Genomic DNA, 14095 nt, shown 5'->3' with positions numbered 1-14095 from the left:
TTCAATGTCTTAGAAGCAAGTATTCCTTGTACTATGAAGCATCAAGCGGAAATAAAGCGGACAACAGTTATAAATAAAATCTTCACGTTGAAGCTTGAAAACGAACAAAAAAAAAAGTCACATGGAAGCAAATTGCATGATGCTAGCAGCTAGTCAGTCTGGTGTGAATCATGGAGCAGTTATTAGGAAATAAATAAATTGTCATCAGTTCAACATGCAAGAATTTGGAGTGATTTATCTTGGCAGCGCACGAAGCCACGAACTAGGAATTGCTGATCTGACCAAATCACGCCAGGCACGAGTGCACGAGCCAGGTCCCGAACCCGACCCCGGCCCGGTCGAGCGTCGTCACAGCCACGGCGTCTCCGCCGCACCGCCCTAAAACCCTAAACCCAGCTTCCCCCCATATATACACACGCAGCCCAAAACTTCCCCTCCCCCAAACCGCCTTCGCCGGTGTCCCTGCCCTTGCCGCCAGCCATGTCGCTCGACCGGAGCTTCTCCACCTCCGCAGCGCTCTCGCGCCTCCTAGCTCGCTGCCCCGCGCTCGCCGCCGACTCGCGCCTGCTCGCCCTCGCGTCCGCGCCAGCCGCGCCCGCCGCCGACGACGTCGCCGCCGCGCTTGCCGAGCCGCTACTCCACCCGCGCTACACCCTCCCCATCATCGGCTGCTTCCTCCCGCTCGCGCCCGTACTCCTCGAACGCGCCTCCGCGCTCCTCCGCACCGCTGGAACCGCCCTCCTTGTCGACAGCGCCGCCAGCCAGGAGGAGGAGGAGGCCGGGGAGGGGGATACCCGCGTCGTCGAGTTCTACCTCTCCAGGGGTAGGGGCTTGCGGCTGCACGAGCTCGCCTGCCTCGCGCTCTCCCGCGCCCTCGACCTCGCCCCCTACTTGCTCCGGTAAATTGATTGAAATTCCCCACGCCACTCTTATCAACACGTTTTGTTGTTTGTACCTGCAAAAAATTGGCTCGCCATCTAGTTCCTTACTCAATTTACTGCTACATTTGGCCTTGAACTAGGCACATAAGCAGGCAAACACCCAATGTCATATAACTAGCCAAAAACTGTGTTTCATTGCAGATATGTATTAAACTACTTCAAGTTTTCTCCACCACCATTCCAAAGACTTTTGTGCACAGGTGTTCCATCAACGATTCCTACCAAGGTATTACTTCTTCATCTGGTAAATTCTAAGTACATACATGGCTGCTCCCCTTTCCAGTATACTACTTGTTCCAGCTGTGATAGTTTTTGTGACTTAATTCTTATCATCTCATCGTTTGCTTTCAGGGACTACATCTCTTCCTTGATGCCACACGAGTATCATATCGGTTTCTAGAATTGGAACCCAGAGTATTTTGTGAGCAATGGGACTGGTCTTGCTTCTTAGACCTTGTAGATACTACAGCTGATTACCTTTTACCTGATGACCCACTTTACAGTGTTGGGTTAGACTTTAGATGGTGTTCAATACAAATACTCATGGTGGTTCTCAAAGCAAGTGATAGGGGTATTGCAAGTTTTGGTCTCCGCGCAGATGCTGCATTTACATGTCTACTGAGGTTCCCTTCTCATTCTCTCTTCTTTGTTATTGTTTTCTCTGGATCTTGACTTTGACGACTTTATGATAACAAGCTATTCATCTTCTAGATGGAAGGAGTATTGCATGGATACTTCCTTAGAGAAAGCCTCTTTATATCTGCAAACTCAAGAGACCAATTCTAACATTGATGTCACTTATTTGGCTGATACCTTGTCGGATTGGCCAGCGGTTACAATGGGGAAGGAGCATACCATTGGAAGGTCTGTTCATTTATTTGTATCCAATTAGCTATATTTCTTGCTGCATTCATCTTGCGTATAGTAATTTTGATTTTTTTTTCTCTGTTAGTTCGTTTGTGCTCACTGCCACAATGAGGAAGAGTTATGAGGTAGCTCTGGTGGCAGTTAGCCAGAGGTGGCCCGTGCTTCTCTATGGTCCTGTTGGAGCAGGAAAAACTGCATTGATTAACAAATTGGCACAGAATCGTGGAAATCGAGGTATATAATTTTAATCTGCGACTCATATTGACAATGTTGAGAAACTTCCGTACAAGATTTTATGTAACCCCAAACTAGGTCCACTCTACTAGATATTGTATGGGCTAATACACTTACATGCACAGAAGGGGTATTCTTCCGTAGAAGGGGTATGCTTATTGTATGGGCTAATACACTTATATATACATACCATTACAGTTTTTAGCGAAGCATTCTGTTGTCTGCTAGTTTCAGAGTTGCTTCATGTAGTTTTGCTAATGTGTTGATACTTGCACTAGGCAAACAGAAATAGACAGCCACATTGGAAGAAAAGTTTGGTTGTACTCTTATAAGTTCAGATATTTTTTCTCCCAATTCGGTTGCTTGCTGTGTGCCTGTTGGTCCCAGCAGTTTCCAAACTAACCTCATGGAAATGCTGTGTTCCATCGATAGATTGTTGAGAACTCCCTGTCGAGTTTTGTCGCTACTTGAGTAGTTCAGCAAATCCATGGTTTACACCTTTCATACTATTGCTTGAACGGGAGTGTTTCATTCATTGTCATTTTGTCCAACCGAAAGCTGACCCAACATCTTTCTAGCGAACCCTTTAGATACGGTGACTATTCATTTAAAAAATAAAAATTTTGGATGAAGCCAGTAATAAACAGGGCTCTGATCCAGCAGCTTTGTCACCCTGCCTCCACCACTGGCCGAAAGTATTGTCTTCCCAAAGTTGTGGAACGGATCATATCATCTCTGAGAACACTGCTAGTTCTCATTTCTCAATGCATTTCATTACTTAGTACTAACTACTAATTACATTTGCAGTGCTTTTTATCCACATGGACGAGCAAATGGATGGCAGGACCTTAATAGGAAGTTACATATGCACGGAAGTACCTGGAGAATTCAAGTGGGCCCCTGGTTCTCTCACACAGGTACTGTTCCCTCTGTAAACCCTATGGAGATTCTTGCTATAAATTTGTATTCACCATCTTATTGGGGGACAGGCCATTGTGAAAGGATTTTGGATTGTGTTTGAAGACATCGACAAGGCACCCACTGATGTGCAGTCAGTCTTACTGCCTTTATTGGAAGGTTCAAGCTCTTTCTCGATTGGGCACGCAGAGGTGAAATTGGCCTTAGCTTTTTGGTTGTTTGACATCATTATAATGCCATTACAAGTGCATGTTATTACCTTCGTTCCAAAATATAAGCCTTTTCAGAAAGCTAGTTTAGCTTTCTAGAAAGGCTTATATTGTGGAACGGAGGTAGTATAAGAGAAGAATATCTACTTGCGAAGGATGTCACTTACCTGCAGATGCTTACTAACTCTGGAATTTCTAACGCATTAGCTTTCTAAAAAGGCTTATATTTTGGAACGGAGGTAGTAGAAGAGAAGATACTTGGGACGGATGTCACTTACCTGCAGATGCTTACTAATTCTGGAATTTCTAACACAGGTAGTTGAAGTTGCTGAGAGCTTCCGTTTATTTGCTACAGTCACCACATCAAAGCATGATGTTTCACATGCCCTGGAAGGTTCGTTTGTTTTGTTAAATTACTGTGTAATCACTGAACCCCACAGTGATAGTTTTACATTTTTACAACCCCACGACTTTGCATGTTTAATGAGTAAAGTAGTGTCTGTTTTAATTAACGTCATCACTGTTTACATCTTTTCATCAGGAAGATTAACCTATAGTGCACTGTGGAGAAAAGTGATGCTGGGAGAACCTAACCGGGAAGACATGATTAATATAGTTAATGGATGCTACCCAAGCTTGGAGCCCATCTCCTCTAAGCTCATAGGTAGATGAAATCATCTTCTATCACTTCTTTTTCTAGGTTCTAACTGTGTAATTAATGCATGTCTTGTAGATACCTTTGAAAAGGTCAACTCTCTGGTTTCTTATCAGTTTGGTGGGCTTAACTTAGCTGGAGGTTTATCTGATGGCATTCTGCACAGATTTTCATTAAGGTGCATACTTCTTGCAGCATTGTTTATTATTCCATCCTTAAGAACAAACTTCATAATCTTCATTTATAGGGACCTGCTCAAATGGTGCAAGAGAATAGCGGGCGTTGATCTCAGCTTTGAGGGCCTGGGATTTGCATCTAGTGACTGTAAATTCATATACAACGAGGTTTTTGCTCTTTCTATCTTCTACTATCTCTATAGTCTGATGTTCTCCCTATGGTCATCAAAACATGTCATAATGGAAGCATTAAGTTAAATGTTTTGAACTTTGTGTTGGCCAGATTAGCCACTTGAAAATGTGTGTATTGGTTGTAATAATTTACACTAAATACTATCATAACTAAGAATTACATTGTTACTCTGACGAAAATTAGCTGGTTCAAGTTGCATCTTGGACATGATCAATGTTGATGTGTGTATAACTGGATTGCCTAGCCCTTTCCATCAGTTCAGACTTGTGGTTGTGTGGGATAGTGCATGAAGATTGAAATGGTACAAGTAAATAACACATTTTTTGATGGCCGTATTTTAAAGCCTGCTTTTGCAAATGATTATTCAGGAATATATGCCACTTTGAGAAGTGAAGTGTTGTTGTAGTTTTATTTTTCAATTCTGGATCTAATGATAACTTCCAACACATTGCAAAACATTTATTAAGAACTTGCTTTATGATCATATAGTATATTATTTTAAGCAGCAGCGCTCCCCTGGTAAATGCACTCGCATGGGAAGACACATGGAAAAAATGGCATGCATTCACTTTGTCATGTTATATTGTCCTAGTGGGAAAGAATGATTCGTAAGGAACAACTCTAATTGTACAATTTGTTTTCTCAGTTAATTAAATGACCCTCTGTCTTCTTTATCTAGGCTGCTGATATTTTTGCTGCTTCTCTATCATCTCCGGAGAAAAGGCTATATGTAGCAAGAGAAATTGCTAGAATATTAGGTGTTCCTCATCTAGCAGAAACCATGCAACCTACAGACAAGCCCATTATCCAGGCATGTTTACTGAGTTCCTCTATATAACATCTGTTCTGCTTTTTTTTTTTGTTTTAATAAAATTAATCATTCCTAATGCACAGGCTCGACACACTGACTTGCAAGTTGGCAGAGTTACGCTGCAGTGCGTTGTCAAACCGGTAATGAACATTGCTTTTTTTTCAACACATATTTTCTTACGCTTCTGCTTGTTTGCTAATTCTGAGTTTCATTTCTGTAGGCGTTGATTCAAAAGGGGCCTTTTGCTGATATTCGCCATGCATTAGAAGTTCTTGAGAGGGTTGCATGTTCAATAAAGTTTAATGAGCCTGTTCTTCTTGTTGGTGAAACTGGGACGGGGAAGACTACACTTGTGCAAAATCTTGCTACTTGGCTTAAACGGCCATTGACTGTGGTGGTATGGACAAATAGTATCATACAATTCTCTTATAATAGTTGAATTTCTCGTTTACCATTGCAAAAGCGGTGATCATCAACATTCGTTAGTATCGTAATTATCTTATATACTGAATGAACTACTCCCTCCGATCCATAATAAGTGTCATGGTTTTAGTTCAAATTTGAGCTTCTTTTTTACCATTGCAAAAGTTGTAATCATCAAAATTCTATAGTATCATAATTATCTTAATACTGAATGAACTACTCCCTCCGATCCATAATAAGTGTCATGGTTTTAGTTCGAATTTGCTCAAATTTTAACTAAAACCATGACACTTATATGGATCTGAAAGCTCCCCTAATTAGCTGGCTAGATAGATTGTAGCTATCCCGTGGGGCGTGGGCTACGCCCATTGCATATCCTCTCTCTCTTGTACATTTTTTTCCTTTATGTATAAAATTTTACTTTGCCTCCCCTATGTCCGCTCAAAAATAAATAAATTCTACCTACCATGCAATTGCAAAGAATTGAAATCACAAAGCCATGAATCTCACGAAGTATCAATCTATCATTCCATTCGCCAGTGCCACGTGGAACTCGGGCACAATATTTTCGATACAATGCTTAAGTGGAACATGTTAATAGTGTTTCACAAATATTATTGAGGATACGTTTCATTGGAAAGTAGCATAAAAACTGCATTTCCCGCTTCCTCTGTGACATAGAGATTCCAAAACGTGTACTAGAAAAGATCATACTTTCTATCTTGGTCGCACAATCTTTGAGATTTGCTGTGTGTTTATAACTTTTTGTCTTGTTATTTTACAGAACTTAAGCCAGCAAAGTGATATATCGGATCTCCTCGGTGGGTTTAAGCCGACAGATGCTCGGTCAATATGCTATCCTCTTTATGTGGAGTTCAAGGATCTTTTTTGTCGAAGTTTTTCTGTGAAGGTGCGGCGATCGCTTGGTTCTCATGGTGTCGGCCCATACTTGAAATTCTTTGATCTATGTTACAATTAGTTTGTAGCTTGGTTAGCCTTTCTAATACTCTGATGGATCGATTCTTTCACATGCTAGCTTATTAGATAAACTTAAAGATGTTATGTGGCTTATAAGTTCTATGATCTACTTTGATGGCTTATGGTTTATGGAAGGTTTGCTTAAGATCGATTATTAGCCCACGATTCTCTTGTCCTTAATCCTAAGATTTAGATATATCAACATGCCGTAGAATCCTTTATATTTACCGAATGACTGGTTTGCTTGTTCAGGAAAATCAAGCTGTATTACGTAAATATGATTCGTATGTAATGGAGAAGAATTGGATGAAGGTACTACGTAGTTTGGCAAAATGTGCTGGCGGAATTCAGCAGCTACTTGAAGGAAGTTCCAAGGTCAGCGTTGGTTTAAAGAGAAAAAGGCAGCTGCCTTCCCAAGACAAAGTTCAGCAGCTAGTTGAAGATAGTTACAAAGTCAGCGTCGGTTCCAAGAGGAAGAGGCAGCTGCCTTCCCAAGTTATATCTGACTGGAGCTCCCTTTCTTCCAGGCTAAATGCTGCTTATAGCCAAATTGGTTCAGCCGCTGGCATGTCGTTTCAGTTTGTGGAGGGTGCTTTTGTCTCAGCTATAAGAAACGGTGATTGGATTTTGCTTGATGAAGTTAACCTTGCACCTCCAGAGACTCTCCAGAGAATCGGTGCAGTACTGGATGGAGAGATGGGCACATTGTGCCTGGCCGAAAGGGGTGATGTGGATTATATTGAACGCCATCCTAGCTTCCGTATGTTTGCTTGTATGAATCCAGCAACTGATGCTGGGAAAAGAGAGTTGCCATACACGTTTAGGAGCAGATTTACAGAATGCTTTGTTGATGATCTTATGGATGACGACGATCTCCGTCTTTTTGTCAGTAAGTATCTGGATGGTCTGCATGCTGCTAAAGGAGTTATAGATAACATTGTTCGTTTTTATAAAGCAGCAAAAAAGGAAGCTGAAGAGAAGCTGCAGGATGGAGCTAATCAGAAGCCCCAATTTACTCTGAGATCTCTTTCTCGTGCACTAGGTTATGTAAAAACCGCAGAGAAAATATTTGGCTTCAGGAAATCTCTTTATGATGGCTTCTGCATGTTCTTTCTTACAATGCTGGATGTCCCTAGTGCAAAAATCATTAAAAACTTAATAGTATCTCTTTTATTAAATGGAAGAGTGCCACCAAGCATTTCTTTTGCTGATTACTTTGTAGAAAAATCTAAGCAATTGGATGTTTCGGAATCAGATGATTTTTTGTGCAGCTATGTGTTAACCAGCAGTGTTACTGAGCACATAGTTAACCTTGCCCGTGCTGTTTACATAAAAAAATATCCTGTACTCCTCCAAGGTCCAACATCAAGCGGCAAAACTAGCCTGGTGAGGTATCTTGCTGCAAAAACTGGCCATGAATTTGTCCGCATCAACAATCATGAGCATACTGATCTTCAAGAATATCTTGGTACGTATGTCACCGACAGTCATGGGAAGCTTCAGTTTCAGGAGGGTGCTTTGGTGAAGGCTGTTCGTGAGGGGCATTGGATAGTGTTGGATGAGCTAAATCTTGCACCTTCAGATGTCTTGGAAGCTTTAAATAGGCTGTTAGATGACAACAGGGAGCTGTTTGTTCCAGAGCTTCAAGAGACTGTTCCTGCTCATCCTGACTTTATGCTTTTTGCTACTCAAAACCCACCTGTGCTTTATGGGGGACGTAAAATGCTGTCTAGAGCATTCCGCAACCGTTTCATTGAAGTGCATGTTGATGAAATCCCAGAAGATGAGCTAATCACAATTTTGGAGCAGCGGTGTACAGTTGCTCGCAGTTATGCCACAAAAATGGTTCAAGTTATGAAAGACTTGCAAACACATAGACAAAGCAGTAGAGTGTTTGCTGGCAGACATGGTTTCATTACGGCGCGAGATTTGTTCCGTTGGGCCAATCGGTACCGAGCATTCGAGGGGAAGTCATATGAAGATCTGGCTAAGGATGGCTATTTACTTCTTGCGGAGAGATTAAGGGATGACAATGAGAAAGTTGTTGTTCAAGAAGCATTGGAACGCCAACTACGTGTTAAACTCAACATCCCTGATTTATATAACTCGGTAGGTTTTAATTTTTCTGTGGTATTTACTAACACTTCATTTCTCCAGCATCCTTGTTCTATCTTCTATGTCATTGGTGGAAACCCACTTTTCAAAGAACATTTCTCGTAGATCATAATGTTGGCCTGAATACTGAAACACTACTATTGTATATGTTATATAACCACACAATTCCTGAAATTGCATGCACGCCACTTAGTAGACACTCAATGTGAAAGTTGCTGTACATATCATTCCGCTGGAAACATTTTAATTTTTAGACATGTTGTACAAGAAGGCTTTTTTTTTTTTTTGACATGGTTGTACTAGAAGGCTTCAAATTTATAGTTGCCAACATTGTCATACATGTATGGAAATTTGTAGTAGGCTGGAAGTTTTTTTTCTGGCATACTACTAGAAGCATAGTGATTGTACTCTGGTTGTACTTCTATTGCTGCTTGCTTTTGAGTCTTGTTTTCTAATTTAGGGATTATATTTTGCAGGAGGGCATCTATGGCTATAACTTATCTCGTCATGCTATAGGACAGAGAGTACAAGAAAGCTTTGGAAAGTGAGTTTTGTTTACTTAATGCTTGAGTGTTTGTTTTGCCTTCTCCTGATCTGATGAAATATCTTTTTGAGCTCTCACAGTATCACTTGGACAAAAAGTATGTGGAGGCTGTACTTCCTTATCGAGCGCTGTTACAGGTCACGAGAGCCTGTCCTCCTTGTTGGTGAAACAGGCGGTGGGAAGACAACAGTTTGCCAGGTCCTAAGTGCTGTTCTTGGAGTAAAGTTACATATTCTGAACTGCCATCAGTATACTGAGACTTCAGACTTCATTGGGGTTAGTTTTCTGTCAACTAAATCTTTACTACGAATTGTATTTTTGTATTACGCTTCAAAGATTTTGTTCACTAGCATAATGGCATGTCTGTCACTCGCAGGGATTTTGTCCTATACGTGATAGGTCGAGAATAGCCCTCGAGTTTAAACATCTTATTTCAAGAATGATGGAAATGAAAATTTTCATTCATATTGCAGGAGATGTGGTATGTTTTTTTGGTTTTAGCATATGGTGTTTCAGTGATGGGTTATAGACACTTTCCAGAGTAGCGAACTGATTTTTCTATTGTTTACAGACATTTCCCTCTGATATATCTGGAGCTGCTAGTGTCATAAATCATATAAATGGAATACTTGATAGATACCGAAAAGAAAAGGAACTATTTCCAGACGTGCAACCTCAAGAGCTTAATGACATGGACGAAATTAAGTTGAAATTGATGCATCTCCACCAGAATTGGCAGGCAATTTTTCTTTGGCAGGATGGGCCACTTGTGCAAGCAATGAAGAATGGAGATCTTTTCCTTATTGACGAAATTTCTTTGGCTGATGACAGTGTACTTGAACGATTGAACAGTGTTTTGGAACCTGAAAGAAAATTGGTACGCCTTCTTAATTTTCTACTCCCTACTGGAACTGCATCCTTTTCTTACCAAAGTAGCAACACATGGGTGGAAGTGTAAGTTTAGGGTCGTAGTGTACATTTGGGCTTTGATGGATCTTACTGACTGTAAAATTGTAAATGCCTGCTAGTGTCTGTTCTATATTCTATAAGTAGATTGCGTTTTGATACGTTCATTGTACTTGCACTTGCTTATCCAGTTCATGTAGTTGATGTCTTTTTTATTACTGTGTTGAGTAATCGTAAACTGTGTTGAATAATCTACTACTCTTTCTCCTGGTTCAGTTTTTTTTATCTATGTTCAATCGTGTCTTTTTTTCGCAGTCACTGGCTGAGAAAGGAGGTTCTGAGCTAGAGAAGATTGTGGCACATCCAAACTTTTTTATTCTTGCAACAATGAATCCAGGTGGTGACTATGGGAAAAAAGAGCTTTCTCCGGCACTAAGAAATCGATTCACAGAACTCTGGGTTCCTGCTGTCACAGATGTTGATGAACTTAAGAGCATAGCTATAGATAAGTTCAGCAAAGCTGAGCTCTCTTGCTTTGGAGATTGCATCGTTAATTTCTGGAAGTGGTTTAACCAATTGCAGACCGGAAGAATTCTCACCATACGAGATCTTTTATCCTGGATTTCATTTATCAATGTGACAGAGAGAATTCTTGGACCAGAGCAAGCTTTAATACATGGTCTGTTCCTTACATTGCTTGATGGGCTCGCATTGGGAATGAATTTTTCTAAATCTGAGGCTACAGAGTTAAGAAGGACTTGCCTGTCTTTGCTTCTAGAAGAGCTGCAGAAGGTTGAGGGGAAGCCATTGAACTCGGACTTGAATGATCTAAAGAATTATGGGTGGGGTGATGGTATAAGAGAAGTTTATATTGATTATAATCATACAGATCAGTTTGGCATTGCACCCTTTTATATTCCTAAAGGTCATTTGGTGTGTGAGCAGGAGGGGTTTGAATTCACGGCACCTACTCCCAGTAAGAATGTTTTGCGGGTATTGCGTGCCATGCAACTACCAAAACCTCTTCTGTTAGAAGGTAGCCCTGGAGTTGGAAAAACAAGCTTAATTGTGTCATTAGCTAAATATTCTGGTCATAAAGTTGTACGAATAAACCTATCGGAGCAGACAGATATGATGGATCTTTTAGGTTCAGATTTGCCAGCTGAAGGGGAGAATGGAATAGAATTTGCCTGGTCCGATGGTATTCTTCTTCAGGCTTTAAAGAATGGAAGTTGGGTTTTGTTGGATGAAATCAATCTGGCTTCCCAATCTGTTCTAGAAGGTCTCAATGCCATTTTAGACCACCGGGCAGAGGTATATATACCTGAGCTTGGTCAAACTTACAAATGTCCACCGTCGTTTCGTATCTTTGCGTGCCAGAATCCGTCATCGCAGGGTGGTGGGCGGAAAGGCCTCCCCAAGTCCTTCCTGAACCGCTTCACCAAGGTTTATGCTGATGAATTAAATGAAGAAGATTACTTTTCCATATGTAAATCACTATATCCGTTACTCAGTGAAGATATCCTCAGAAATCTGATTCACTTTAACAATAGGCTCTTCATGGATACCATGATACATCGAAAGTATGGCCAAGAAGGTTCTCCTTGGGAATTTAATCTACGTGATATTACTAGGTCTTGTGAGATCATAGCACGTTCCCCAGACACTTCAAAGAATGACTGCTTCTTAAATACTGTCTACCTTCAGCGAATGCGAACTGCAACTGACCGCGATGAAGTTCTCAAGCTCTTTGAAGAAGTGTTTCAAATAAAGCCCAGCATTCTTCAGTCGAAAAAGCTCCATGTCAATGCTCATTGCTTAGCTGTTGGAAGTGCGTCTGTTAGAAGAAATAACTTCCGGTCATATGAAGTTCACAGTAACCAACTGAACATACTTCCTAGTATTCTTCATAGCCTTGAAGCTGCTATCCACTGTATCCATCAAGGTTGGTTGTGCATTCTTGTTGGACAGCACTCATCTGGAAAAACTTCATTGATCCGCTTGCTTGCTCAGCTGTCTGGCAATACATTGCATGAATTGAATTTGTCATCGGCAACCGACGTGTCAGAATTGCTGGGATGTTTTGAACAGTATAACTTCTTTAGGCACTATAAAGAGGTCATATCAAAAGTTGAGCGGTATGTTGACGAATATTTCAGTCTGAGTATGGATATACGCTGGAAGGAGCTCATTATGAACAGGAAGGCTTTGTTTGTGAAATGGTTTGAATTTGTGGTTGCTAAGAAGTACTCTTCAATTCGTACTTCCACATTTATTGAGATGAGCAGGAGTGCATCTTTGCCACCATTGAGCTTGGTTACTGACATAGTTGAGCAAATGAAGTGTGATCTGGAAATGTTTGACTTGCCTATATCATTGACCAAACATGAGCTGACTGAAACACTGAAGTCCATCTACAGCTTGCAGCAGAAAGAAAACATAAACCAGCGAGTTAAGTTTGAATGGGTTGCTGGGGATTTGATCAGGGCCATTGAATGCGGTGAATGGGTTGTTCTGGACAATGCAAATTTGTGTAACCCTACTGTATGTTTACTAATCTCTTGTACTTTGATATTTATCTTACAATTTGGTTTTGCTGATTTTTCTATTTGATTTCCTTTGATCTGTCAGGTGCTTGATAGGATAAATTCTTTGGTTGAGAAAGAAAGGTCCATTGTAGTCAATGAATGTGGTCTTGTAGATGGGAATCCTGTAGTTCTCGAGGCCCATCCTAAGTTCCGGATGTTTCTGACAGTTAATGCAAAGTATGGTGAAGTTTCAAGAGCCATGCGAAACAGAGGAGTGGAGATCTTTCTGATGGAGCAAAGTTTGTGCTTGGATAGATGCCCCTATGTCCCTGCGGATAGTGAGAGGAAGGACGTGATAAGGTTTTTAATTTCTTGTGGTATACCAAGAATGGAATTGATTTCGTCAATGACTGAAGCACACTTATATGCAAAAGCTGCTGGCTTACGTCTTGGTATAAGTATCACCCTTCTCGAGATCACACGATGGGTTCAACTGTTCCAACAACTTCTTATTAAAGGAAACCAGCTCCTTTGGAGCCTTCATCTAAGTTGGGAACACACTTACCTACCGTCGTTGGGTCAAGTTAATGGATCTGATGTTGTAAAGGAGGGAATATTAAGGTTTTTGACTAATTTTAATGGTTCAGCTGGTTCGCATTATGGGTTTTCATTGTCCTTGCCTGGTGGTTGGCCGATTGAACACAAACTAAGGGACTTCATTTGGTACTCAAAAGAATCATGTGTTCAAAGAAATTGCATGTATTTACAATCATTCGGTGCCAAATATGCTGCTTATCAAATAAGCAACTTTGAAGGTAGTTCATCGTTACTGGGACCGATTAGTAATATCCACCCATCTGTTCTTCCTGCCTCAAGCTTATCTGCACTGCAATTTCCAACTTTGCCCATTCAACATTTTGTTAAGACTTCTGTAGCTGGGGTATTCAATTTAGAATTAGCTGATCAGATGCTTTTCATAGCTGCAAACTGGGTAATAGAGCAATCTACGGAAAGCGATCTTGAATTGTATGGCATATGGTTTAAGTGGTATGATTGCCTGCTCCAGCCGTACTGCAGCTTCTTTGGAGACTTTGCTAATATTCATAAGCAATTAAGTGAGCATCCTATTTGGCAGAGCATCCTTGAATGCTACAGAGAAATTATTGCTTATCACAAGGTTGATGTCGTTGCTCATCCTATTCCGTTGCTGTCGATGAAATTGTTAGATATGTCAGGTTGTGACACACTTAAAGCTTGCCAAAAACGGCTTCGTAGCGCTCTGAATGGTTTGAGCTTGCTGTGGCTTACATTACAGCAATGGCAATCTGAGACAACTTTTCCTGATTATGGTGTTCTAAAAGCCACTCTATTGCCGGCATTGAAGTCCCTCAAATGCTTGGAGGACGAGGTACTCAAAATGATTGTGAAATCCCGGAAGGTGCAGCAGATATACACCCGTCTCCTGGATTATCACAAGTCAATATGGAAGATGATAGTTTCATCTCAATTTGAGGGCCTACCAGTTGTTTGGAATCTTTTGAGGACAGAAATACTTAAGCTACAACCAATACTGCCAATAGAAGTTGGTGTCTTTTTG

General features: G+C 41.0%; 1 protein-coding gene across 2 annotated transcripts in view; it reads left to right on the top strand.

Annotated features, from left to right (window-relative positions):
* The first annotated feature begins 444 nt into the window (after positions 1–444).
* The window catches only part of LOC127299219 (midasin), a 28604-nt gene continuing 14953 nt past the window's right edge, over positions 445–14095 (top strand). For both annotated transcript variants that reach the window (XM_071829009.1, XM_051329153.2), the window contains exons 1-22: positions 445–899; positions 1083–1167; positions 1293–1564; positions 1653–1805; positions 1894–2042; positions 2850–2959; positions 3032–3151; positions 3485–3563; positions 3711–3833; positions 3903–4002; positions 4072–4168; positions 4873–5004; positions 5088–5144; positions 5225–5401; positions 6212–6337; positions 6658–8514; positions 8997–9064; positions 9145–9340; positions 9441–9545; positions 9636–9941; positions 10286–12514; positions 12602–14095. In XM_071829009.1, coding sequence (XP_071685110.1) covers positions 481–899; positions 1083–1167; positions 1293–1564; positions 1653–1805; positions 1894–2042; positions 2850–2959; positions 3032–3151; positions 3485–3563; positions 3711–3833; positions 3903–4002; positions 4072–4168; positions 4873–5004; positions 5088–5144; positions 5225–5401; positions 6212–6337; positions 6658–8514; positions 8997–9064; positions 9145–9340; positions 9441–9545; positions 9636–9941; positions 10286–12514; positions 12602–14095 — 8454 coding nt within the window. In that variant the 5' untranslated portion in view covers positions 445–480. The remainder of the gene's footprint in view (positions 900–1082; positions 1168–1292; positions 1565–1652; positions 1806–1893; positions 2043–2849; positions 2960–3031; positions 3152–3484; positions 3564–3710; positions 3834–3902; positions 4003–4071; positions 4169–4872; positions 5005–5087; positions 5145–5224; positions 5402–6211; positions 6338–6657; positions 8515–8996; positions 9065–9144; positions 9341–9440; positions 9546–9635; positions 9942–10285; positions 12515–12601) is intronic.

This window comes from Lolium perenne, chromosome 1, assembly GCF_019359855.2.
Source record: "Lolium perenne isolate Kyuss_39 chromosome 1, Kyuss_2.0, whole genome shotgun sequence".
Taxonomy (NCBI): Eukaryota; Viridiplantae; Streptophyta; class Magnoliopsida; order Poales; family Poaceae; genus Lolium; species Lolium perenne.
Note: the sequence above shows the minus strand (reverse complement) of the source record. Positions and strands in the feature narration are given on the sequence as shown.